Below are 21,460 nucleotides of genomic sequence, written 5' to 3'. Positions count from 1 at the left end.
TACCTGTAGTTTTCCTGTAGGTAATGTTCTACTGACATACACTCTTGTCCAGTCACGTGAAGCTATCCTTACAGGCAACCCCCACCAAGAGAAGGACACCCAAGAGAGGGGAGACTCGACTCAAGTTTCTCCCGCAACGGCCCCGCCTTTCTATGGGACAATACAAGGCAATTCTCTCTCTCTACCGCCTAAACCGAACTAACCCAAGAGATACAACCCACTCACTCTCACGCCCGTTTCCATCGACTTTGTCCTTTTGCTTCGCTTCGCTCTGCATCGTGAGACTGTCGATTTTCTCTCCTACACTTCAATCCACTCTGTACGTACGCCGAGAGCCTCTTTGCTCTCCTCCACCACCAACCAAAATTTCATCCTCTTACAGCCTGTACTTGAGGTCTATTAGCTAACTCAGAGCTCCCCGCCAGCCCGTCCACCCCTCATCCTTAACATCCCGTCTCCTGACGTAGACCGCAATCATGGTAAGCTCCCCTATAAAGCCACCAAAAATAACCTGAATCTAATGATAATTCACAGTCTCAATCTGGGTTCGTCCTGTCACTCTCTTCTTCAGCTGTTTGATCCTCGTGCGCCCATGAAATCCTCACTTCCCCGCGGCTGAGCCTCACTTCGCTGCTCATCTCCCCTTCCCCTCGACCATGATTATGACGCCTGGCGCGGGGCAAACATGCAACAGCTACCCAGACAGCATTATTTGAGACAACGGCGCTAACGTTAAATTTTGCTTTTTCGAAATACAGTGCCACCGTTTCGCAGGACTGCATAACTGCCTTTAACGACCTGAAGCTTAACAAGAAGTACAAATACATCGTCTACAAGCTTTCCGACGACTACAAGGAGATCGTTGTCGAGCACGCCTCCGACAACAGCGACTGGGAGGACTTCCGTGAGAAGCTCGTCAACGCTACCTCCAAGAGCCGAACTGTACGCATGCCAACCCGACGAACGTGGAATGACGCCGAATCACCAATTCTAACATCTCTTATAGGGCGCTGTTGGCAAGGGTCCCCGTTACGCCGTCTATGACTTCGAGTACAGCCTGGCCTCTGGCGATGGTATCCGGTATGCAGTCCTTCTTCCCTGGCCTGCACGTGGCCCAAATCACTGACAATCGGACAGAAACAAGATCACCTTTATCGCCTGGTCTCCCGATGATGCCGGTATCCAGGTACGTAGGCACGCGATATTGCTTGGCAATGCGTCTGATTCAGGCCCCCCACTAACACCCAACTACAGCCCAAGATGATCTACGCTTCCTCCAAGGAGGCTCTTAAGCGATCGCTCACTGGCATTGCCACCGAGCTCCAGGCTAACGACACTGATGACATTGAATACGACTCCATCCTCAAGACCGTCAGCAAGGGTCTTGCTGGTTAAGCGCGCTGTCACCGACTACCCAACCGCCGCCCGCGTTCCCATATAGAAGCTGGTGGACACGGAATTTGAACATACCTATGGCTGTTTCAAGAGTTGAGACACCAAAACAAGCAAATGAGTAGGAGTGCATAGTGAGGGGGTGGAACAAACGCGCGTGGATCATGAAATGTTTCGTTTCCTCCAGGGACGCAAACCAACGAGTTTGCTTCTGGGGGCGAGACTTAAATTCGCACAATCGCCGACACTGACCATGTATCGTACGTACCACGGGAAATAAAACCGCATGCTGGTATGTGGCAACTATTGGCATTCTATCATCTATCTATCCGATTGTCTCTGTCATGCTCTCATTGCTTCTAAATATCGTCACCTTCTATGGGTTTGCTTGATTCGACTCCCAACTTGATTTGAAAAGCCCAGAGAGACGTTCGGCCTCGGCTTCATCCTTTAGTCGTTGCATCAAGAATCCTTTCAGGTCACCCCAGAAGGCCTCCGTCTGTAAGGCTTGGGCGCCTACGGGTTGGGCCTCAGGGGTGGCCTCAGGCTCTTCTGGTGGAATAGCAGCGGCACCTCCAATAACCATAACCGTAAACTCAATAGACATATCCGTCTCACCTAGTAGGTCCTTAAGAATCTTGCTATCAGGGATAGGCTTCTTGTTGTGCAACAACTTAGTCTTGGCGGCGGGTATCCTTGTCTGCTTCTCGATGTTGGCCTTGATGTCCAGGATTGAGGTGTCTAGGGATTGAGAAGCGAGCTTGATGCTCAGAGGAGGGTTGCGAAGTGACTTGAGTGACACGGTGATGCTTCGTTCGGAGCCGGGAGCAAGGTTGTTGGGTTTGCTCATGGCCTTGGGCATGCGGGGGATGATGTACTAGAGCTGGTATTAGCATGTGCCGTGGAAGAAGAGCACAAAGTCCATACAGGTGGTCGAGCAGGGTAAGTCTTGGGGTCTTCGACATGGTCGGCAGAGAGTCGGATAGGCCGCGACTCTAGCGATGCCAGAAATGTTTGGGCGAAAGCGGTTTCAGACATGATGATGGCTTCGTTGTGATAACTGTGAGCTCGACGGAGGTGGGGTTGATCGGCGATGATGAATGCAAAGGAGAGAAAGTTGGAGGATAGTAGAGAGAGTCTTCCGAATGTATAGGACTCTAAAATTATAGTCAAGATGTTAATAGCCTCTATTTGGCAACAATAGGAACCGATCAATAGTAGGTTCTAGCCAGCTTCATCAACCATCGTCATTGAACACACCTAACAGAGCAAGCTCAAGCTGCCCACAAGAGATTACATAAGGTACATTTTCGGCGATCCGATACGAAGTTCTGCCGCTTATCAGACCCTGGCAATCGCAGCGTCTGCAGAAAAAAGTTTCGGCGGGGCGCGATCTATTGTAACTTTTCCTAGGCCCAAGAACCAAGACCAGATCTATTTTGCATCTCGGTCGAACTAAATCCCTGACAACTTTTCAATTGCAATTGTTGTTCTTTTCACTTCAAAATGGGTGTCGGACGTCGTATGAAGAAGCAGGGTCCTCCTCAACCCCTTTCCGAGGAACACTTTGCAAAACTCAAGCGCAAGGCCGGTCTACCTGTCGATCCCGTCGTCGAGGCGCCCGAGAAGAAGAAGCGAAAGACCAACACAAAGGAGAGGACGGTCATCGAGCCCAAGCGAAATGGTGTCGCCGCTAAGAAGGATGGCAAGAAGACAAAGGTCACCAAGCCTGCAAAGGCTGCGGCGCCTGCTCCGGAGCCAAAGGCCAATGGCAAGGTGAAGAAGAACAAGAAGGCCCCGGCGCCGGCGCTGGAGGATGTGTCCGATGAGGAGATGGACGATGAGGAGATGGACGATGAGTTTGACCTTGAAGATCTCGAGGACGATTCAGATCTGGGAGGCGGCGCCGGACTTGGCGACGATTTCCTCGGTTCAGACGACGATGACTCTGTATTCGACTCCGATGAAGATGCTGGAGGCAAGAACACGAAAGCTATGTTCTCTGAGGATGAGGACGAGTCCGACGCCGAGGAGAAGCTCACAGCCGCCAATATCGCCGGTCTTTCACGGAAATTAGATGCTCAAATGGCAGAGGAAGCTGCCGAAGCAGAGGCTGAAATGGCACAAGAGGCTCTCCAGACCAACATCCACGGCGACAAGCCTCATATTCTGTCCGATGAAGACAGCGACGATGAGCTCTCAAAGAAGACAACCGCCCTCCTAGCCCCCGACTTGCAGCTTCTGCGAACAAGAATCACCGAAAACATCCGCGTCCTTGACGACTTCGCCAACCTGTCCGAGGAGGGTCGTTCAAGAGTCGAGTACACATCACAACTTCTCAAGGATATTTGCTCTTACTATGGCTACTCCGAGTATCTCGCTGAGAAGCTCTTTAACCTCTTCACCCCTCGTGAGGCTTTTGCTTTCTTCGAGGCTAACGAGTCGGCCCGTCCTGTCGTCATTCGAACAAACACTCTGCGCACTCATCGTCGTGATCTTGCCCAGGCTCTTATCAACCGTGGTGTTACTCTTGAGCCCGTCGGAAAGTGGTCCAAGGTTGGTCTCCAGGTCTTCGAGAGTAGCGTACCCCTCGGTGCTACTCCTGAGTATCTTGCCGGTCACTACATTCTCCAAGCTGCATCCTCTTTCTTGCCCTGCATGGCTCTCGACCCCCAGGAGAACGAGCGCGTGCTCGATATGGCCGCTGCCCCCGGTGGAAAGACTACTTACATGGCTGCTATGATGAAGAACACCGGTATCGTCGTGGCTAACGATCCCAACAAGGCTCGTGCTAAGGGTCTGATCGGTAACATTCACCGTCTTGGAACGCGCAACGTCATTGTCTCAAACTACGATGCCCGTGAGTTCCCCAAGCCTATGGGTGGTTTCGATCGTGTTCTTCTCGATGCTCCCTGCTCTGGAACTGGTGTTATTGCAAAGGATCCTAGTGTCAAGACGAACAAGACAGAGCGTGACTTCATGCAACTCCCCCATATTCAGAAGCAGCTTGTTCTCGCCGCCATTGACTCAGTCAACCATAGCTCCAAGACGGGCGGCTACATTGTTTACTCAACCTGTTCCGTCACCGTCGAGGAGAACGAACAAGTCGTTCAATACGCCCTCTCTCGTCGCCCCAATGTTCGCCTCGTTGATGCTGGTCTCGCATTTGGAAAGGAGGGCTTCACCAGCTACATGGGCAAGAAGTTCGACCCCTCTATGCGCCACACCCGTCGATACTACCCTCACACCTACAACGTGGACGGTTTCTTCGTTGCCAAGTTCCATAAGATCGGCCCCACGCCCGCCAATGCCTCCAACGCTCGTGACCGTTCTACTGGCCTCGCTGACGAGGAAGAGGTCATCGATAGAACACCTATCGCCACAGATGATGAGGATACAGCCAAGACCAAGCCTGATGACGACTTTGGCGGTTGGGATGAGGAGGAGGATAAGGAGTACATGGAGAAGGGACGAAGGAATGCCATGCGCCGAAGAGGTCTGGATCCTAAAAGTAACAGCAAAAAGGCAAAGAAGGAGAAGGAGAGCACAAAGCAGAAGTAGATACCAGCTGCTCAACCATTCGCGGGAGTTTCTTGTTCTAAAAATGGTTATGGGTTTGACGACTTTTAGTGTTGTTCACGTAGAGGGTTTTTCATATTATACGCTAGATAATAAACAAAAGTGTTTGGAGTCCGTTCATATCACAACAGTTTCAACCACAAGGGCATTCTCGTATTGTTATAAGCATCTCATTTGATATAAAATCTAACTAGACCACAAAAGAAATAAATAAAAGAATGTCGTAGCTAATAAAGCAGGTCGTAAAGTTCATCTCGTCATTAAATAGCCCAGCTTCCCAGCCGTAAGGGGGTTTGCCGCTGGCCGCCATTTTTTTCTATCATTCCCCAGAACCCAAAGCCAGCCCAACCCTTTTTTGCCATATAGTACATGGTCGTCATCAATATCCCTTTGGCGCTGGCAAAGAAACAAAACAAAATCGAGCAACAAAAATATCAAAAACCAGAGTGAGTCATGTTGACCCAAACCACCCGGGGTATCCAGCCGTAATCCCTTTCATGACAATCAGTTGTTTGTTCCATAAATCGTGTAGGTGACTCTGCCATATTGTGTGTCCACAATTGCTCGGCATGGTGAGTGTGCGTATTACAAGTTGTTGCTTAACAGTGATGCCGAAGAATGGCAAAGAGCCGTGAGGCTTGAGTTTTCTCACATAGCCGCCAAATCGTCAAACTGTGAGACAAGCTCGCGTATCGTCCAACGCCAGGTTTCGCGATCTCTGGATCCTCGGCCGATCCATTTCTCGCACTTCTTTCTCCACCGATCTTCTTCTTCTCGTTGCCGCCTGATGAATTCAGGCCCAACATCAAATTCTTCGCCGACGAGCCACTCGTCCTTGATGTCGCTAACGCGACCCTGAGCGCCCTCATCGTCGGCAGCAGTGTTATCTTCCAAGTCAGGAATATCCTTGAAAACGTCTTCGTCGTCCAGCGCGTCAAAGCCATCCATAGTGTCGCTGGTCTCAGAGGTAGGCTTAGCAGGATTATCAAGTTTAAGCCAGCACATGTTCTGTGGATCAAAAACCATGCCACCAACAACTTGAACGCCCTTGGTGGCGCTAATGTTGGTAATGAGTGCAGGACGAGGTGTCGACGTTTCCTTCTCGCGGGTATTGCTTAAGACAACAGCTTGGGTAGGTGTTTGTACAGGGGGTTCAAAAACATTCAGGGCGTTCTCATTGCCTTCCCATCTGTATGTGTCTGCATTATAGAACATACCATTCACCACTGTTTTTTGTTAGCGATAGTATCAACGCGAGGTCTGGTAAACTTACTCTTAGACTCTTTGCCACTATTCAAGTTTGAGATTAGGTGTGGCTTGGTCTGTTGTGGTCGCTTGTGCTTTCTCGATCGAATGTTAGACTGAGGAATGGTAGGCGTCAGATTGCCTCGCGAGGAAAGGTGAGCGACACGCTGGGAGCTTAGAGGCGTTAACGGGCCACTGCTAGGGACCCGCTGAGCCAGCGCAGTCTCCCGGGCAATTCTACTTGCAGCTGTGTCGCGAGCAAAGTGAGGAGTGAAGGATGGTCGAGGGGTAGGGGGGATTGATGGAGACATGGTAGTGTTCCGGTCTGGCAGAACGTTTTGATACAGCCTGTTACGCAAAGCAACTTTTGGTCCTGAGCTAGTCGGTTGCTTCAGGTACTTCGTTTCAGTTTCTTTGGATGTGGGCAAATCATCAAAGCCGTCCAATTCGTGGCCATCGCCAAAGTTCTTTTTGTTCTTTGGCTTGCTCAGACGCTCCCAAGTATCGGCAGTGGCGCGGTGACGATGATTTGGACTGGGTGATCGCATTGTCGATCGGGAAAGTGTACGAGAGTTAGGGCGTAGGTCAATAGAACTGATGGAGTTATCTGAATCATGTCGACGGAATCCACGAGTCTGCTTTGTAGCAACGTGCTGTGACTGCGACTGAGAAGCGCCGGCAGGCAGAAATGGCAAATGAGACTTGCGGACAGTTGCCGGGCTATCTGTCGCACCATGTCGCTGACGTTCTGTGGGTGTCTTTGGCCTCACACCAGACGATGGTCGATTGTTCTCCGACCTCGAAGGAGGCCTCTCATGACGATAGGAAGGCTGCTTGGCCGGGCCACGAATTGCAGGTAGGGAGCGTTTCTGCTTAAGCAGCTGAGCACTAGTGGTTGTCGGTTCAGTTCGAAGTGAATTTGTAGAGGTGCGAAGATTAACTTCCCTCCTGCGTGGAGTGGGTGGCAGTCCATGAGATGGCGAGGTTGTAGTGGGAGTTGGTAGGCTGACGATGGAGGATTGGGATGAGTGACCCAGTCTGGAATGAGAACGACGAGTGCGCTGCGGGATAGGGCCACCACTCTCGGAGACAGGCTCCAACGATGTTGAGTGTGTTCGCTCATGGTGATTCAACCTAGGTATCCGAGTTGAATTGAGTGGTTTGTGTGTAAATGTGAGCGACACTGCCGCTTTGGGTCGAGCAGGGCTCGCCGGTCGTGTTTCCTTGACTCTGACGTTCTTATGCAGAGTGAGCTTGCTCGAATCAAAGACATCTCCTTCGCCGAGATCAAGGCCTTCAAGAAAATCAGGCTTATCGGCTTCAGCTGCCGATACCTTCTTTGCGGGTACAATAGGTTCTTCGGAAATGCGGTTGGGCGATCGACTCTTCCGCCTTTGTTGAAGCCTCTCAGTCCAGTTAACAGGCCCTGGAGGGAGGACAAGTCCATCAAATGTTTCATCTTCACTTTCAGCAGTGATAGAACTTGACACACTTGGGCTAAGCGCAGAAGCCGCTGAGCTTCGGGCAGAACGTGCGTCTCGCCTCGTACCACCATATCGAGTGCCCAAGCTTCCTTCTCCCCAGTCCAGATCCTCTGACTGGTTGGAAGGTGTCTTTGGGATCTCCTTTCTAGTAGAAAGTTTAAGTTTTCCGTCTGATGGAAGTTCAAGATCCATCTCGAAATCATCCTCAGGGTTGGAGGGTTTGGCTTCTCTCTGAGGAGTAGGCGGTGTGATAAAGGAAACAGGTTTCGGAAGTTGACGGTTTTTGGAGGCTCTAATAGTATCACCTCCATCTCCAAAAAAGTCATCGTCGTCATCAGCGTCTTTAAATCTATCCAGATTTATGGCGGCAGAGAGACTGCTTGTGGCAGACTGAATAGACTGCATGCTTTGGATAGACTGGATTGATTGACAAGACTCACGTCGGTTGACTTTGTCAAAGGGGGAAGTCGGAGGTGAATTGCCCCAGCTCATAGGGCTAGTATGTGTAGATCCAAAGCTGACATGTCGCGAGGTCTCGGGGGACTTGGGTTGCTCTAGTTTCTTCATCTTCAAACCCTGTGAGGAGTCGGGGATCTCTAGATCGTTCTCCCAATCGTCTTGAATGATCTTGCGAATCTTTCGTCCACCAAGACGTTTGATAGTACCTCCCATGAGAGCAGAGGATGGAACATTTGATGGTAATGGGATGCCGGCACTTTGGGCTGCGGCGATGGCATCCAGCGTTGACTTCTCGTCATCTCCCGGGATATGGACATGTTGCTCTTCTTCTCCTTCGAATTCAGATCTAAATGAAAAGTGGGATGACCCAGAATCGCGTCGTCTTGAAGAGGATGGTCGCGAAGGATTATTTGTGGCAGTAGATGGGCTGCGGAAGGATAGATCGTCGCCTTCTACCACGAAGTCATCGTCATCCCAATTCTCTATGTCGGCCTCGACGGGCTGTCTGGGCTTAAGTCGTAAGGGTTCCATGGTAGTGAATGTGTTGCTATGTGCAGTACGCAATCTGTATGCTGAGGCCAAGGTTGTACAAATCGTGTTGGTTGGCCTGGCTGTTGGGGACGCGGTGTCAATTGCGTGTAGTCATTATTGTCAATGGTAATTGTTTCTCGCATACAATAGCATATCCTTCAAGCGTGACAATGTGACGTTTGAGGAGAAAGCTGCGTCAAGAAAAGTAGACAAAAAAATCGACAATCGTAGGGAAAGGCTTCGCGAAAGCTGCGGATGCGTTTGTAGTCGCTTTGTGCGAGTCGCTGATCAAGTATTCAAATGTGTGAGAAGAAGCGAAGCGAAATGTGGTGATAATAGTAACAAAGAAAACCGTCACCAAGTCGCCGTGTGCTGCGAGCGGATGGACAAACAAAAACCAAGATCAACACAGGAAAAGCTCGTTCGAAGAGGGAAACTGAATTTGATATCTGTACGTAGGTGAGGATTTTTCTGATGGTCGAGAGGGTGACGTGCGAGACAGGATGCAAAGGTCAGGAATGCGGTCGGCGGTGGATGAGGTGGATTGGTTTGTTTAGTTTGGCTCTAGGTTTGGTGGGCGACTGAGGTGAGGTACTCTGTGAATCACGGTGCACTCCACTCCCGTGCACTCCAGCTTGGGTAGAGAAATAGAAGGCTGGGGGGGGTAACTCTGAGCGTGGCTGGAGGTGGCCCCCGCTAACTGTTAAGGGACGTGCCCACTGTAGCGATCAGTTGCTGGGCACTGCTATCGCTAGAGGTGGCTCCACAAGGACAAATGGTCAGCTCTTGGCTGCTGCGCTATTTAAGCACTACGCCCGAATGCTTACAGACGCTACACCTGAAGAGGTCTCTCCTGGACGGACCAGAATGTGAACAGACCTTTGAAGGAAAATTCGGAGGCAGGTTTGAGAATTGGGAGTGATTTCACGTGACTACCGTTGCGCAAACAAGTTTAGCTGCGAAAACAATGAGATTCTTGCCTGTGGGAGCAGAACCGTTTGAAGCAAGGGGAACCGCCCGATTGGCTCAAACGTTCTCGCGTCATGGTCGCGACAAGTCGAAGTTTTCTTCACAGGACGTCACCAGTTTGCGTTTGGTGGCTGGTTGCTCAAGAGCCAGCTCCGTCAGCTTGATTCAGCTTGTTTTCCAAGCTTTTCGCCTCCATATCTTGTGCCTGGCGTGCCTGGACGATCTTGGATGATCTCACAAAGCTAAAAACCTGCCCGAGCAGACATACAAATATGTAGACACCCCTGGCTATTATGATGATGATACTCCGTAATCTCGTCGTCCCCAGGCCACTGTCCCGCATAGATTAACCTCCCTCCAACATGTCTCGTCGAAAATATTAGTATACGACTATATACCGGCTTCTCACTCCACAAGCCAGTCCTAGGCACGATCTCATGCCCGGGATTTCTGAAGTTGAAACTCGTCGAGGGAAGGTCGCTCGTAAATGTCCCAGTTGTGAGATGCGTCTTATAAGACACAAATCCCCATAGGTAGGCTCTTTTACGAGACTGATACATCCAGACTCGGACTTATGGAATGGGTCACAGTTACGAAGAACGCCAGCATTAATTTTCATACTTGACCGATATTGAGTTTTACAATGGCATGTATGCTGATTGATAAACTGTGATAAAGAATCATCAAAGGTTGTAAACTAACCGGACAAGGCCAAAATTATAGGTCCCAAGGAGCTTATACTAGGCGGGGGTTGATTCGCTGCACTTCACCTCAAGTTCCTGAAGCGGATCCATCCAATTGGATCCTTGTGGCTCAGAGGGGCCAAGAAGCTAAGGTACAGACAGATAGAGCTGCCCTGAATAGGCCTCGCCTAAAATGGGTTGCAGCCTACAGCCAACCGCTTCGTTGTACATGAATGCATTCCGCGAGAGGCTCCAAGTGGAACGGCTGCCTACACCTAAATCAACTTACTTATTAAATAACTTGGAGAAACCTAAACTCTAACAATACCAGAAGATTCCTCTCTTTTCCTTCTCATTTCCTGCCTGCGGGACGATTTCTTGAGCTACCCCCAAAGCCCCCTTTCTATATACTTGAAAAAAAAATAAGCAGAGCTTCACACATCGCTCAAGGAGAAATGGTCCAAGCACAACCAACACCACAATCTTACACAACAACAAAGAAGCTGACAGAGCGAACCCGATACCCAGTCTGAGGTTCTCTATATAATACTCTCGTCAAAATCGTGGTTCTTTCTTTCATTCTTGTCTCTTCTATAATAAGACATTCCCTCAGACATTCCCTCGACGCTCGAATCTCGCCAAGACCGCATATATAGCTCCAAACGCATACCGTATGTGCTTTGACACTTGATTCAAAGCCCCCATTCCTCAAACAAGCCAGCTTTCAAACGCTGATCTCCTCGGCCCGTATAACGTGTCTCACTTGCTTCTTTGACAAGGGAGTTAGAACGCTCCATCAAATATTCTTCTCGTGGCGCCCCATCATCTGGCGTCATTCCACCGGCCTTGATCTGAACCCCAAGTAGGTCTGACAACCACACGAGTCTCACTGGACCCTTTCTACCGGGACCTATCTTGTCCAATGGCTTCTCGAGCTCGAGTCCTCAAGTTCCCCCGGAGTGACGACAAATCCTCCTTTGTCCTTTTACAAGCCACGCCCAATGGTTCGAAACGGCTTGATTTGAAGCTGGTGGGCACTGAAGGAGAGGAACCTTATGTCGCATCCCGTAAGTCATTCCGTTACTCTCCCTCTAACAGCGCAATCTGGGAGAAGCCTTGTCTCTGCAATCTCCAGCACTGGCGCGAACGTGATCACCCTTTCGAACCCTGAATCTGACTTTGTCGATAGTGAAACATGATAGGGTCGTGTCTCTCCGTGTGAAGAATTGCCCTGCTTCAGACAGCGAATGGCAGCGGATTCTCGAAGAATTGTTTCAGCAGGAACCCCTTCTCGATATTCAAGCCACAGCCACGGTCCAGAGCGAAAAGTCCATCTCAATCACCATTCGAAAGGACATACAGGGTATCACTGTAAGACCATGATGCCATTCTAAAACATGGTCTTTTTACTAACCCTCTTAGCAACGTCTGGGCTCGATCACCCTCAATCATGATCCAGATGAGGCCATTGAGTTATTCGATTGGTGTGGTGCAGCGGTCGAGGCCTCTGCCTCAAGTAAACAAACTGCGGCAGACCTGTCGGTAAAATCCTCCGAGTCGGAGGCTGTTGTGGCTCAGCTCCAGTTACAGCTGGAAGAGTTAATCAAAGCGAAAGAAGAGGATGAAATAGCGTTGCTCAGGAAGTTCAGGGATCTCCTAAACGAGAAGAAGGTCAAAATTCGCGAACAGCAGCAAGCATTAAATATACTATCAACAAATCCAAGCATAACGGGCCAATTTCAGCGTTCCCAGGCTGTGGAAGACTCGGTTCAGCAACCGAAACCAAAGAAGCCTACTCGCCAAGCTGGCAAGTCAAGGGCGTCGAAAAGAAAGGCTCCCGCATCAAAAAGACTTGAAGAATCAGAGGACGATGATGCTGTTGACACGATGAGTGTCGACCCTAAGCAGGAGGCCGTGGATACGGATCCCGGGAACACCACAGAAGCGACGGCATCTGGTGATAGCGACGACGAAGATGACGATGCCCTCGACTCAAGACCACATCAGCAAAACAAGGCACCAGACACTGTTTCACGGGGCAAGACTGCTTCCAAGGAGAGCGAGAGACCGCCGCCGCCGCGAGCTCTGCCGTTCGAGACAAAGAAGTCGACAAAGGCTGCACCTGTACCCGCTCCTGCAGGGAGTGACACTGAATCTGACGATGAGCTTTGAATTATGGTTGATGACAGTTGGCCGGGACAGCGGTGTGTATTGTGTTCTCCAAAGTTTATTAATTTAATGTATACATATTTCATTTGTTGGTTGTTGCGCGGCCGGTATCGGCAAACCACCATTATATACGTATAGTTTACCCTCGTAGCATGGATACCAAGTTGCAAGACGGACCATGAACAAATAAGGTCATGCCTTTCGTACACATTCAGTCGTCATTGATGCAATGAAGTGCCGCCGACTTTTCTGTATTGAGCATACGCAGCATTACAGTGACATAAACTAACCTAGCGTAACTCAAAGTAAAGCGTAGTCGCCCAAGGTGGGCAGGATCAAGAACACATACCAGCAATAAGTATCTAATGACTTGTAAGTGTTTTGAAATTGGAGCATTATTAACATATGAAATATGTCTCTCGAGAGCATCTCAGAACAAGGGTCGAATGCTTCCTCATTTACTGTCGAGTGTGACCAGCCAGATCTAGATCAATCTCTTAGACGTCTGGTCTCGCTACTGATGGTTGCAATTGCGTCAATTCTACAACCCACTTCATACTAATAATACGGCAATAGTCACTGCGTAGTGGTTCACCTCCTCTTTACCCCGTCCTCATACATATCGTTATAAATCACGGAATTGTCCCGCCGTAAATCGCCATATCAAAGCCGAGGGTGGGGGAGGAGATCAAGTAGACTAGGTAGTAGGTATCAGTACAAGGAAGGGGAACCACCTATTTAAACCAATACGGCAATGTACAAGCTATCCGCGGCAATCACTCTTCTTCACACCAAGTTTCTCGCTCTAGACTCTGAACTTCTGAAGATTTAATTAATTCATACTTGAAACACATTCCTCACGCAACAAGACTGTGAAATACCGCCAAAATGGGCAGTGTCGCTACAAAGGATGTCCCCACCTACAAACTCAATGACGGCAATGAGATTCCGGTTGTAAGTTTATCCTCTTGGATTCCGAGAGAGCCATCAACAGGCCAAATCATCCTCGATACGGAACATTACTCACAATCATTAGCTAGCTTTCGGTCTGGGAACAGCTCAGTACAAGAAAGATCCCCAGAGTGGACTCGACCAGCATGTAGTTGACATCACTACCAAGGCTATCAAGACTGGATATCGCCATCTGGACGGTGCCGAAGGTGAGCAGAACAGAGTATCAAGCTGTGACCACATCTAACAAAACTACAGTCTATGGCAACGAAGAGGAGCTTGGGCAAGCCATCAAGGCTGGTGGTGTTCCTCGGGAACAGCTCTATGTCACCACCAAGATCCCTGCTGAGAAGAAGGGCTCTGCTATTGACTCTTTCAATGTTTCTCTCCAGAAGCTGGGTCTGGAGTATGTGGATCTCTACTTGATTCACGGCCCTTGGTTTGCCGAGACCGATGAGGACCTGCAGCAGCGTTGGGCCGAGCTAGAGCAGATCAAGGAATCTGGCAAGGCCAAGTCTATTGGTGTTTCCAATTTCCTCCAGTCGCACCTTGAGGCTGTTCTCAAGACCGCCAAGATCAAGCCTGCTATCAACCAGATTGAGTACCACCCGTATCTCCAGCACGGCGATCTTGTTGACTTTCACAAGAAGCACAACATTGCTGTTTCTGCTTACGGCCCCCTTACTCCTATTGTCACTGCTAAGGGCGGACCTGTAGACCCTTTCTACACAAAGTTGGCCGAGAAGTACGGCGTGACAGAAAGTGAAGTCGGTCTTCGATGGGTCATTGACCAGGACATCATTGCGCTTACAACAAGCAACAAGGTTGAGCGACTCGAGGGATACTTGGCTAAGCTACCTAAATTCAAGTTGACACAGGATGAGATTGCAGAGATCTCTCGACTTGGTGCTAAGAAGCATTTCCGTGGGTTCTGGAGGAACAAGTTTGATGAGAACGATAGGTCCTAGGAGAGGACGTAGTGGTCTGTTTGTCGTTTCGTGTCAGATAGATATAATTCGTAATAGTGGCTTGATTTAGCTGGGCGAGTTACAGTCAATATGATGATCAAGATGTCTCTCGAAAAGCTCCTAAATTTAGGCCTTAACTCCGATGGGAGGTTCCGATATCTAAAGTACCTCTCGGTTGTTTGAGTTTGCGGACGGGATATATATAAAAAGGAGGACTTGGTCTCTGACAACATCTCTTTCACGCCATTTGAAGAGTTTGATCGGGGGGGGGTTAGGAATTCGATAGAGAGGCGTTTCTACACGGATGACCCGAACACCTTAGGGGCGTCAATGATGAAACAAGGTCTATTCGCTCGTAGAATCAAAGCCCGTTGGGACTGATTACGAGTGGTAGCCACCAACTGAGACGTCTTTTAGTTCGTGTTTCGATTCTGATGTGCTATGAACAACAGAGCAATGTCCATGTCGTTCTAATTACACCATTTTGGTAACTAGCAGAAGATACAGGGTAGCCTCCCAACTTGGGACCGGTCCAGTGATCGGCCAATGCAAGTCCTTGAACTTGATTGATTTATCGTAATCTTTTTGATTCCACATACCCTCTTATACATATCATGTAAATGAAGTTGAATGGCGGCCCGGTTCCGTCTTACATGCGTCCGAATAACCGGGGCCTGCTTTACCGAAGAGTCAACTGGATCTGGATCGCGGGGCGGCACTGAGACCCCGGAGCGGAAACTAGTTAGAGGTGATGTCAAGATAAACGAGGATAACCGTCAGTAATTGCCACTTTTGTCAGCCAAACACTGTCACATCGCCATGGACCATTGAAATGTCGCCTTCCTTGATGTCTACATAAATGATTCCAAATACTTACACATTCCTTATAAACCCATCTCTTCCCTAAGCATATCGTCCCGCCGTTGATGCTCTGCCGCAACGCCCTACGTAGAGCTGTCCCGCGCTCACCACCAGCATCACATCTACCAAGACTCAAGCAAATGGCTGCCCATATTTCTAACGGCAATGGCGCATCATCGCCGGCGTCTAGCTACGAAGGCGCGGCACTTGCGGATCTTCCCAAGTCATGGCGTTTTACCGAATCTCTTCCCGCCGATTCCATCTTCCCAACGCCTGCCGACTCCCACAAAACTCCTCGAGATCAGATTACACCTCGTCAAGTTCGCAATGCCGTATACACATGGGTCCGGCCAGCCGAGCAGAAGGATCCGGAGCTCCTGGCCATTAGCCCAGCTGCGTTGCGCGATTTGGGAATCAAGTCTGGTGAAGAGTCTACCGATGACTTTAGACAACTGGTAGCTGGGAACAAGTTATATGGCTGGGATGAAGAGAAGCTCGAGGGCGGATATCCCTGGGCTCAATGCTACGGAGGCTTCCAATTCGGACAATGGGCTGGTCAACTGGGTGATGGCAGAGCTATTTCTCTTTTTGAGACCACCAACCCTGCCTCTGGTGAGCGCTATGAGCTTCAACTCAAGGGTGCTGGCATGACACCCTACTCACGGTTCGCTGATGGAAAGGCTGTCCTACGATCCAGTATCCGAGAGTTCATTGTCTCGGAAGCACTCAATGCCCTCAAGATCCCAACTACCAGAGCTCTATCACTTACGCTTCTGCCAGACTCAAAGGTTCGTCGAGAGACTATCGAGCCGGGCGCCATCGTTCTGCGCTTTGCACAGTCGTGGTTGCGTCTTGGTAACTTCGATATCCTTCGAGCTAGAGGAGACCGTAAGCTTATTAGACAACTGGCCACATACATCGCCAACGATGTATTTGGTGGCTGGGATAAGCTGCCAGGTCGACTTGAAGACCCCGATGAGCCTGTTAAATCACTGGACCCCAAGCGTGGCGTTTCTTCTGAGACTATTGAAGGAGATAATGGTTCTGAAGAGAACAGATTTACGAGATTATATCGCGAAGTTGTACGGCGCAATGCCAAAGTGGTCGCCCACTGGCAAGCGTATGGGTTTATGAATGGTGTTTTGGTAAGTCGCTCAAACTTCGAGATAGAAACCTGCTGACCCATAACAGAACACCGATAACACGTCGATCTACGGTCTATCAATAGACTTTGGTCCATTTGCTTTCATGGACAATTTTGATCCTGCATATACACCCAACCATGATGATTACACCCTTCGTTATAGTTACAGAAACCAACCCACCATAATCTGGTGGAACCTCGTTCGCTTTGGCGAGGCGGTCGGTGAACTGATGGGCGCAGGCGCCAATGTTGACGATTCAACTTTTGTTAACGAAGGCGTTACCAAAGAGCAAGAGGCTGAAGTAGTGGCAAGGGCCGAGAAGCTCATTACACAGGCTGGAGAAGAGTACAAGGCAGTGTTCCTCGCGGAGTACAAACGACTCATGACTGCTCGTCTGGGTCTCAAGACGCACAAGGACTCTGACTTTGATATCCTCTTCAGTGAGGCTCTCGACACTTTGGAGGCACTGGAACTTGACTTTCACCACTTCTTTCGTCGTCTCAGCAATATCAAGTTGCAGGATATCGCCACGGGAGAAGCACGTAACGAGAAGGCGTCTGTCTTCTTCCACAAAGAAGGGCCCCCAACGACTGTTTCCGAAGTGGATGCCAGAGCGCGTCTCGCGATCTGGCTTGAAAGCTGGCGCGAGCGTATCATCGAAGATTGGAAGGACGAGGGAGGGGACGTCTCAGAATCTACAGACAGTGACAGAATCGAGGCGATGAAGCGAGTGAACCCCAACTTCGTTCCTCGCGGTTGGATCCTTGATGAGCTCATCCAACGCGTTGAGAAGGACGGTGAGCGAGATGTGTTGAATCGCGTCATGCATATGTCTCTCAATCCATTTGAAGATCGCTGGGATGGCGAGACATTCGATGGAAAGACGTATAATGGCGATAAGGATGAGGAGCTCCGATGGACAGATGACCCTCCGAAAACCGAGCGGGCCATGCAATGCAGCTGCAGTTCATAGATGACCACATAGACCCAAAATGGAGACACGTACACTTTTCGGTTCATGCAAGATCTACAACTACTCTAAGTATTGGTTGGACTTGGTGGTATGTAACGACCGGCGGTAAGAGGCAGCGGTCATGGAGATTGGTTACTCTCCCATGCTTCCATAAACGGCGTGAATATCAATCTTGAGCACAAGATAGAGGAAGACTCGACTGAAGCAACAGCTCTGCCGGAGCAGATCTGTTGCGCAAGCTCACCTACAATAAAGTGTGCCCGTGTACAATTAATTTGGTAGAAGAAGAAAAATTCAAAAAGCTCCAGCTGCAAATTGCAAAATATGAGGTAGGATCTAGAGCTGTGGCCTGAGGCAAATAGAAAACGACACTGGCCAATGAGCATTAACGTAAATTAATCGCGGACTAGCGCCACTAAATCCATCACCCGAACAGCAGGTTCCCTTTCAAGACGTCAACGACTGAGCATATATTCGCCGCCAGCGACCCTGCAACCCTTTTCATCTTCCCTCCGTCAAGGCGACACGATGCTCCGAAATACTCTAGCACGTTCGGCTTGGCGGACGAGCCGGCGGGCGGTCAATGTCTCGCGAACTTTCGCGACGACAAGCCAGCGCCCGGCCGAGGTGGAGCTGACAATTGGTGAGCATCTTTGTGCATAGAGCCATTGACGACGATATAGAGGCTAACCTTGGTACTAGATGGAAAGAAGGTCTCGATTGAAGGTATGATGGGTTGTCCGGATGTGTTCATGGGTGTTTACTGACGGAATTCTAGCTGGTTCTGCTCTTATTCAAGCCTGCGAGAAGGCGGGATCAACAGTCCCTCGGTATGTCAAGATGGTTCGTGCCAAGTTTGAATAGCCTAGCTAACTATCTCTAGATACTGCTACCACGAGTACGATACCCTCGAATCCTCCCACGATCGATTCATCGCTGACAATGCTTCAGGAAGCTTATGATTGCCGGTAACTGCCGAATGTGTCTGGTGGAGGTTGAGAGGGCCCCGAAGCCCGTTGCCTCTTGTGCTTGGCCCGTACAGCCCGGAATGGTTGTCAAGACCAACTCTCCTCTGACCCATAAGGCCCGAGAAGGTGTCATGGAGTTTTTGCTGGCTAACCATCCCCTCGACTGTCCTGTTTGTGATCAGGGTGGTGAGTGTGATCTCCAAGACCAGTCTATGCGTTACGGAGCCGACCGAGGCCGATTCCACGAGATTGGCGGCAAGCGAGCCGTCGAGGACAAGAACATTGGCCCCCTGATCAAGACTTCGATGAACCGATGCATTCACTGCACCCGATGTATTCGTTTCTCCAACGATATTGCCGGAGCTCCGGAGATGGGCTCCACTGGCCGTGGTAACGATATTCAGATTGGCACCTACCTCGAGAAGAACCTGGACTCCGAGATGTCTGGCAACGTTATCGACCTCTGCCCCGTTGGTGCTCTCACGTCGAAGCCATACGCTTTCCGAGCTCGTCCTTGGGAGCTGAAGCACACCGAGTCTATCGACGTTCTCGATGGTCTTGGTTCCAACATCCGTGTCGACTCCCGTGGTCTCGAGGTCATGCGAATTCTGCCCCGACTTAACGACGATGTGAACGAGGAGTGGATCAACGACAAGACCCGATTTGCCTGTGACGGCCTCAAGACTCAGCGACTGACCATGCCTCTGGTCCGCCGTGAGGGCCGCTTCGAGCCTGCTGATTGGGAGGAGGCTCTCACTGAGATTGGCCGTGCTTATCAGATTAAGAACCCACAGGGTAACGAGTTCAAGGTTATTGCTGGTGCTCTTACTGAGGTCGAGTCTCTGGTTGTCGCCAAGGACATGGCTAACAAGCTTGGCTCTGAGAACCTGGCTCTCGATACCCCTACCGGCAGCCAGCCTATTGCCCACGGTGTCGATGTCCGATCCAACTTCCTTTTCAACTCTCAGATCTGGGGTATCGAGGAGGCTGATGCAATCCTAATTGTCGGCAGCAACCCTCGACATGAGGCTGCCGTTCTCAATGCCCGTATCCGAAAGCAGTGGCTCCGATCCGACCTTGAGATTGGTGTTGTTGGCGAGACATGGGACTCCACATTCGAGTTCGAGCACTTTGGTACCGACCACGCTGCTCTCAAATCCGCTCTCTCTGGTCCCTTCGGAGAGACTCTTAAGAACGCCAAGCGACCTATGATTATTGTTGGCTCTGGTGTTACTGACCACGCGGATGCCAAGGCATACTACGAGACCATTGGTGCTTTCGTTGATAAGCATGCTTCTAACTTCCGAACTGAGGAGTGGCAGGGCTACAACGTCCTCCAGCGTGAGGCTTCTCGTGCTGGTGCTTTTGAGGTTGGCTTCACCACTCCCTCTGCTGAGGTTGCCCAGACCAAGCCCAAGTTCGTGTGGCTCCTTGGAGCTGATGAGGTGAACGAGGCGGATATCCCTAAGGACGCTTTTGTTGTCTACCAGGGTCACCACGGTGACAAGGGTGCTCAGATTGCTGACATTGTCCTTCCCGGCGCTGCCTATACTGAGAAGGCTGGTACCTACATCAACACTGAAGGCCGTGTCCAGATGACACGAGCTGCTACCTCCCTCCCCGGTGCATCTCGAACTGACTGGAAGATTCTCCGAGCTGCCAGTGAGTTCCTTGGCGCTCCTCTACCTTATGACGATGTTGCCATGGTCCGAGACCGCATGGTTGAAATCAGCCCTGCTCTGGCTGCTTATGACGTTGTCGAGCCCGTCGCTCTCCCTGCTCTGAGCAAGGTCCAGCTCGTCGACCAGAATAAGGGTGCCCAGGTCACTGGAACACCTCTCAAGAAGGTTATCGACAACTTTTACTTCACCGATGTTATCTCACGAAGGTATGTGAAATCGATTCATAATTTAGAGAATTTCCCTATTAACATTATGTCTAGCTCTCCCACAATGGCTCGCTGCTCAGCGGCTAAGGCTACGGGTGACCCTAGGACAAACTTTATGGCTCCTGGCATGGAGGAGGATAAGCCCATGGGTCAGGTCGAGTATGGCGTATGAGGTGGTGGTTGCAAAAGAATAGAAATATTTGCTTTGTTTTTATGCGTCCGGGAAGTTCGTAGCATCTGTACATATAGGACGTCGGACGGAGGCTGAAGGTAGATGAGTTGAATACCTAATTCCTTCACTACGACGTGCACATCGTCAAATGATTCATCATGGCAGCTTTCGCTTGCGATTCGGGTTCGTGAGGAACATGTACATCTCCTTGTCGTGGTTGACTTCTGATGCCCCATTGACATACTTGATGCTTTGAGGTGTGGCATGCTGTTGTCCAGGTGAACGAGCCGAATTCTAGTTGACTCGACGCTCCTGGTCTTGCCTAAGCTGCTCCTTTTTGATATCTGCCTCGAGGGACTCGCGGCGACGGTTGATTTCAGCCTCACGATGCGCGGCCATCTGCGAGAAATGAGCCACACTACGCATCTGCTCGTAAGCTTGGCGCTCACGCAATGATCGAGCATTAGAAGAGTCAAGGTTTGGTGGTGGGATCTTCTCTGTGTTTGGGATACCCGGCCTTGCTGGGGCCTCCATGTTTGCGACCATGATGCCGAGTTCCTGGGATGTAAGGCCGAGCGGCACGTCTGGCTTTACCTGGCCGCCTTGCAGCTCTTCAAGGGCTTGAAAGCGGCGCCCTTCCTGGAAGATGCGTTCACGCTCGCGAACAGCGAGGGCGAGGAAATTCTCTCGGTCTTTGACCGAGTGAGTATTCAGAGCATCCAGCTGTTTCTGCAGGCAGTCAAGCTTGGTGAGTGAGGAAGAGCTGAGAGGATCCTTGAGTCTGTCGTCTTCGCCGATAGGGCAGAAAATGGCTGAAGCGCATGACACCAGCCTTGGGATGATGGGATGGCCTTCAGGGTCTGAGACCCCCAGCAGAGGGTCAAAGGTCGGGATGGGTCGAGGAGGTTGCGCCATGGCTTTTGTTTTAAGAGTTTTTAGTGGAATGGCGGATGAGACATGGCAAACTTCGTGGCTGTTTGTGCAGTTGGTGTTGCACTGAGGCTGATGATGCTGGAGGTGAGT

At 50.4% G+C, this 21,460-nt stretch overlaps 10 protein-coding genes across 16 annotated transcripts; 6 read left to right on the top strand and 4 right to left on the bottom strand.

Moving 5' to 3' along the window:
- The first annotated feature begins 121 nt into the window (after nucleotides 1-121).
- FVEG_04914 (cofilin) lies at nucleotides 122-2,700 on the top strand. Of its 2 annotated transcripts, XM_018892866.1 has the most exons (7): nucleotides 122-319; nucleotides 426-479; nucleotides 535-545; nucleotides 759-942; nucleotides 1,007-1,080; nucleotides 1,138-1,186; nucleotides 1,255-2,700. In XM_018892866.1, exons 2-7 carry the CDS (start codon nucleotides 477-479, stop codon nucleotides 1,393-1,395), a joined length of 462 nt encoding a protein of 153 aa, XP_018749644.1. In that variant the 5' UTR covers nucleotides 122-319; nucleotides 426-476; the 3' UTR covers nucleotides 1,396-2,700. The 2 variants fall into 2 exon arrangements, with proteins under 2 accessions (XP_018749644.1, XP_018749643.1); XM_018892865.1 differs by having other exon boundaries at nucleotides 122-479.
- Nucleotides 1,549-2,643, bottom strand: FVEG_04913 (hypothetical protein). Its single transcript, XM_018892864.1, has 2 exons — nucleotides 2,320-2,643; nucleotides 1,549-2,269 (listed from the first exon to the last, which is right to left on the bottom strand). The coding sequence occupies exons 1-2, from the start codon at nucleotides 2,428-2,430 to the stop codon at nucleotides 1,769-1,771; spliced, it is 612 nt and encodes a 203-aa protein (XP_018749645.1). The 5' UTR covers nucleotides 2,431-2,643; the 3' UTR covers nucleotides 1,549-1,768.
- An 86-nt stretch (nucleotides 2,701-2,786) lies between the features above and the next one.
- On the top strand, nucleotides 2,787-5,114 carry FVEG_04912 (hypothetical protein). Its single transcript, XM_018892863.1, has one exon. It carries the CDS (start codon nucleotides 2,899-2,901, stop codon nucleotides 4,951-4,953), a length of 2,055 nt encoding a protein of 684 aa, XP_018749642.1. The 5' UTR covers nucleotides 2,787-2,898; the 3' UTR covers nucleotides 4,954-5,114.
- Nucleotides 5,107-9,314, bottom strand: FVEG_04911 (hypothetical protein). Of its 3 annotated transcripts, XM_018892861.1 has the most exons (3): nucleotides 8,836-9,314; nucleotides 6,245-8,770; nucleotides 5,107-6,197 (listed from the first exon to the last, which is right to left on the bottom strand). In XM_018892861.1, the coding sequence occupies exons 2-3, from the start codon at nucleotides 8,688-8,690 to the stop codon at nucleotides 5,620-5,622; spliced, it is 3,024 nt and encodes a 1,007-aa protein (XP_018749640.1). In that variant the 5' UTR covers nucleotides 8,691-8,770; nucleotides 8,836-9,314; the 3' UTR covers nucleotides 5,107-5,619. The 3 variants fall into 3 exon arrangements, with proteins under 3 accessions (XP_018749640.1, XP_018749639.1, XP_018749641.1); XM_018892860.1 differs by having other exon boundaries at nucleotides 6,245-9,314; XM_018892862.1 differs by having other exon boundaries at nucleotides 5,122-8,770; nucleotides 8,836-9,263.
- Nucleotides 9,315-9,845: 531 nt separating this feature from the next.
- FVEG_04910 (hypothetical protein) lies at nucleotides 9,846-12,721 on the top strand. Of its 4 annotated transcripts, none has more exons than XM_018892858.1 (5): nucleotides 9,846-10,192; nucleotides 10,250-10,305; nucleotides 10,370-11,409; nucleotides 11,532-11,713; nucleotides 11,765-12,721. In XM_018892858.1, exons 3-5 carry the CDS (start codon nucleotides 11,265-11,267, stop codon nucleotides 12,512-12,514), a joined length of 1,077 nt encoding a protein of 358 aa, XP_018749636.1. In that variant the 5' UTR covers nucleotides 9,846-10,192; nucleotides 10,250-10,305; nucleotides 10,370-11,264; the 3' UTR covers nucleotides 12,515-12,721. The 4 variants fall into 4 exon arrangements, with proteins under 4 accessions (XP_018749636.1, XP_018749634.1, XP_018749637.1 ...); XM_018892859.1 differs by having other exon boundaries at nucleotides 9,875-10,192; nucleotides 10,250-10,309; XM_018892856.1 differs by having other exon boundaries at nucleotides 9,846-10,305.
- On the bottom strand, nucleotides 9,886-10,313 carry FVEG_15568 (hypothetical protein). Its single transcript, XM_018904727.1, has one exon. It carries the CDS (start codon nucleotides 10,217-10,219, stop codon nucleotides 9,902-9,904), a length of 318 nt encoding a protein of 105 aa, XP_018749638.1. The 5' UTR covers nucleotides 10,220-10,313; the 3' UTR covers nucleotides 9,886-9,901.
- Nucleotides 12,722-13,225: 504 nt separating the features above from the next.
- FVEG_04909 (alcohol dehydrogenase) lies at nucleotides 13,226-14,587 on the top strand. Its single transcript, XM_018892855.1, has 3 exons — nucleotides 13,226-13,465; nucleotides 13,548-13,671; nucleotides 13,721-14,587. Exons 1-3 carry the CDS (start codon nucleotides 13,400-13,402, stop codon nucleotides 14,428-14,430), a joined length of 900 nt encoding a protein of 299 aa, XP_018749633.1. The 5' UTR covers nucleotides 13,226-13,399; the 3' UTR covers nucleotides 14,431-14,587.
- A 441-nt stretch (nucleotides 14,588-15,028) lies between these two features.
- Nucleotides 15,029-17,746, top strand: FVEG_04908 (hypothetical protein). The gene is made up of 2 exons (XM_018892854.1): nucleotides 15,029-16,436; nucleotides 16,483-17,746. Exons 1-2 carry the CDS (start codon nucleotides 15,357-15,359, stop codon nucleotides 17,407-17,409), a joined length of 2,007 nt encoding a protein of 668 aa, XP_018749632.1. The 5' UTR covers nucleotides 15,029-15,356; the 3' UTR covers nucleotides 17,410-17,746.
- Nucleotides 17,747-17,824: 78 nt separating this feature from the next.
- FVEG_04906 (NADH-ubiquinone oxidoreductase 78 kDa subunit, mitochondrial) lies at nucleotides 17,825-21,136 on the top strand. The gene is made up of 6 exons (XM_018892852.1): nucleotides 17,825-18,052; nucleotides 18,112-18,135; nucleotides 18,188-18,239; nucleotides 18,293-18,307; nucleotides 18,361-20,265; nucleotides 20,320-21,136. The coding sequence occupies exons 1-6, from the start codon at nucleotides 17,938-17,940 to the stop codon at nucleotides 20,435-20,437; spliced, it is 2,229 nt and encodes a 742-aa protein (XP_018749631.1). The 5' UTR covers nucleotides 17,825-17,937; the 3' UTR covers nucleotides 20,438-21,136.
- FVEG_04907 (hypothetical protein) lies at nucleotides 20,267-21,454 on the bottom strand. The gene has a single exon (XM_018892853.1). It carries the CDS (start codon nucleotides 21,350-21,352, stop codon nucleotides 20,732-20,734), a length of 621 nt encoding a protein of 206 aa, XP_018749630.1. The 5' UTR covers nucleotides 21,353-21,454; the 3' UTR covers nucleotides 20,267-20,731.
- Nucleotides 21,455-21,460: the final 6 nt, after the last annotated feature.

Source organism: Fusarium verticillioides, chromosome 4, assembly GCF_000149555.1.
Source record: "Fusarium verticillioides 7600 chromosome 4, whole genome shotgun sequence".
NCBI classification, from domain to species: domain Eukaryota; kingdom Fungi; phylum Ascomycota; class Sordariomycetes; order Hypocreales; family Nectriaceae; genus Fusarium; species Fusarium verticillioides.
Note: the sequence above shows the minus strand (reverse complement) of the source record. Positions and strands in the feature narration are given on the sequence as shown.

Excerpts from the sequence above, each read along its gene's own strand:
- FVEG_04914 (XM_018892866.1), top strand. Across the intron at positions 943-1,006 it reads CTACCTCCAAGAGCCGAACT|GGCGCTGTTGGCAAGGGTCC; the intron begins GTACGCATGCCA and ends CATCTCTTATAG. Across the intron at positions 1,081-1,137 it reads GCCTCTGGCGATGGTATCCG|AAACAAGATCACCTTTATCG; the intron begins GTATGCAGTCCT and ends ACAATCGGACAG.
- FVEG_04913 (XM_018892864.1), bottom strand. The coding sequence starts at position 2,430 with ATGTCTGAAACCGCTTTCGCCCAAACATTTCTGGCATCGCTAGAGTCG. Across the intron at positions 2,270-2,319 it reads CTTACCCTGCTCGACCACCT|TACATCATCCCCCGCATGCC; the intron begins GTATGGACTTTG and ends TACCAGCTCTAG.
- FVEG_04912 (XM_018892863.1), top strand. The coding sequence starts at position 2,899 with ATGGGTGTCGGACGTCGTATGAAGAAGCAGGGTCCTCCTCAACCCCTT.
- FVEG_04911 (XM_018892860.1), bottom strand. The coding sequence starts at position 8,690 with ATGGAACCCTTACGACTTAAGCCCAGACAGCCCGTCGAGGCCGACATA. Across the intron at positions 6,198-6,244 it reads TAGTGGCAAAGAGTCTAAGA|TGGTGAATGGTATGTTCTAT; the intron begins GTAAGTTTACCA and ends AACAAAAAACAG.
- FVEG_15568 (XM_018904727.1), bottom strand. The coding sequence starts at position 10,219 with ATGTATCAGTCTCGTAAAAGAGCCTACCTATGGGGATTTGTGTCTTAT.
- FVEG_04910 (XM_018892858.1), top strand. The coding sequence starts at position 11,265 with ATGGCTTCTCGAGCTCGAGTCCTCAAGTTCCCCCGGAGTGACGACAAA. Across the intron at positions 11,410-11,531 it reads GGAACCTTATGTCGCATCCC|TGAAACATGATAGGGTCGTG; the intron begins GTAAGTCATTCC and ends CTTTGTCGATAG. Across the intron at positions 11,714-11,764 it reads AGGACATACAGGGTATCACT|CAACGTCTGGGCTCGATCAC; the intron begins GTAAGACCATGA and ends TAACCCTCTTAG.
- FVEG_04909 (XM_018892855.1), top strand. The coding sequence starts at position 13,400 with ATGGGCAGTGTCGCTACAAAGGATGTCCCCACCTACAAACTCAATGAC. Across the intron at positions 13,466-13,547 it reads ACGGCAATGAGATTCCGGTT|CTAGCTTTCGGTCTGGGAAC; the intron begins GTAAGTTTATCC and ends CACAATCATTAG. Across the intron at positions 13,672-13,720 it reads CCATCTGGACGGTGCCGAAG|TCTATGGCAACGAAGAGGAG; the intron begins GTGAGCAGAACA and ends ACAAAACTACAG.
- FVEG_04908 (XM_018892854.1), top strand. The coding sequence starts at position 15,357 with ATGCTCTGCCGCAACGCCCTACGTAGAGCTGTCCCGCGCTCACCACCA. Across the intron at positions 16,437-16,482 it reads GGTTTATGAATGGTGTTTTG|AACACCGATAACACGTCGAT; the intron begins GTAAGTCGCTCA and ends GACCCATAACAG.
- FVEG_04906 (XM_018892852.1), top strand. The coding sequence starts at position 17,938 with ATGCTCCGAAATACTCTAGCACGTTCGGCTTGGCGGACGAGCCGGCGG. Across the intron at positions 18,136-18,187 it reads AAAGAAGGTCTCGATTGAAG|CTGGTTCTGCTCTTATTCAA; the intron begins GTATGATGGGTT and ends ACGGAATTCTAG. Across the intron at positions 20,266-20,319 it reads ACCGATGTTATCTCACGAAG|CTCTCCCACAATGGCTCGCT; the intron begins GTATGTGAAATC and ends CATTATGTCTAG.
- FVEG_04907 (XM_018892853.1), bottom strand. The coding sequence starts at position 21,352 with ATGGCGCAACCTCCTCGACCCATCCCGACCTTTGACCCTCTGCTGGGG.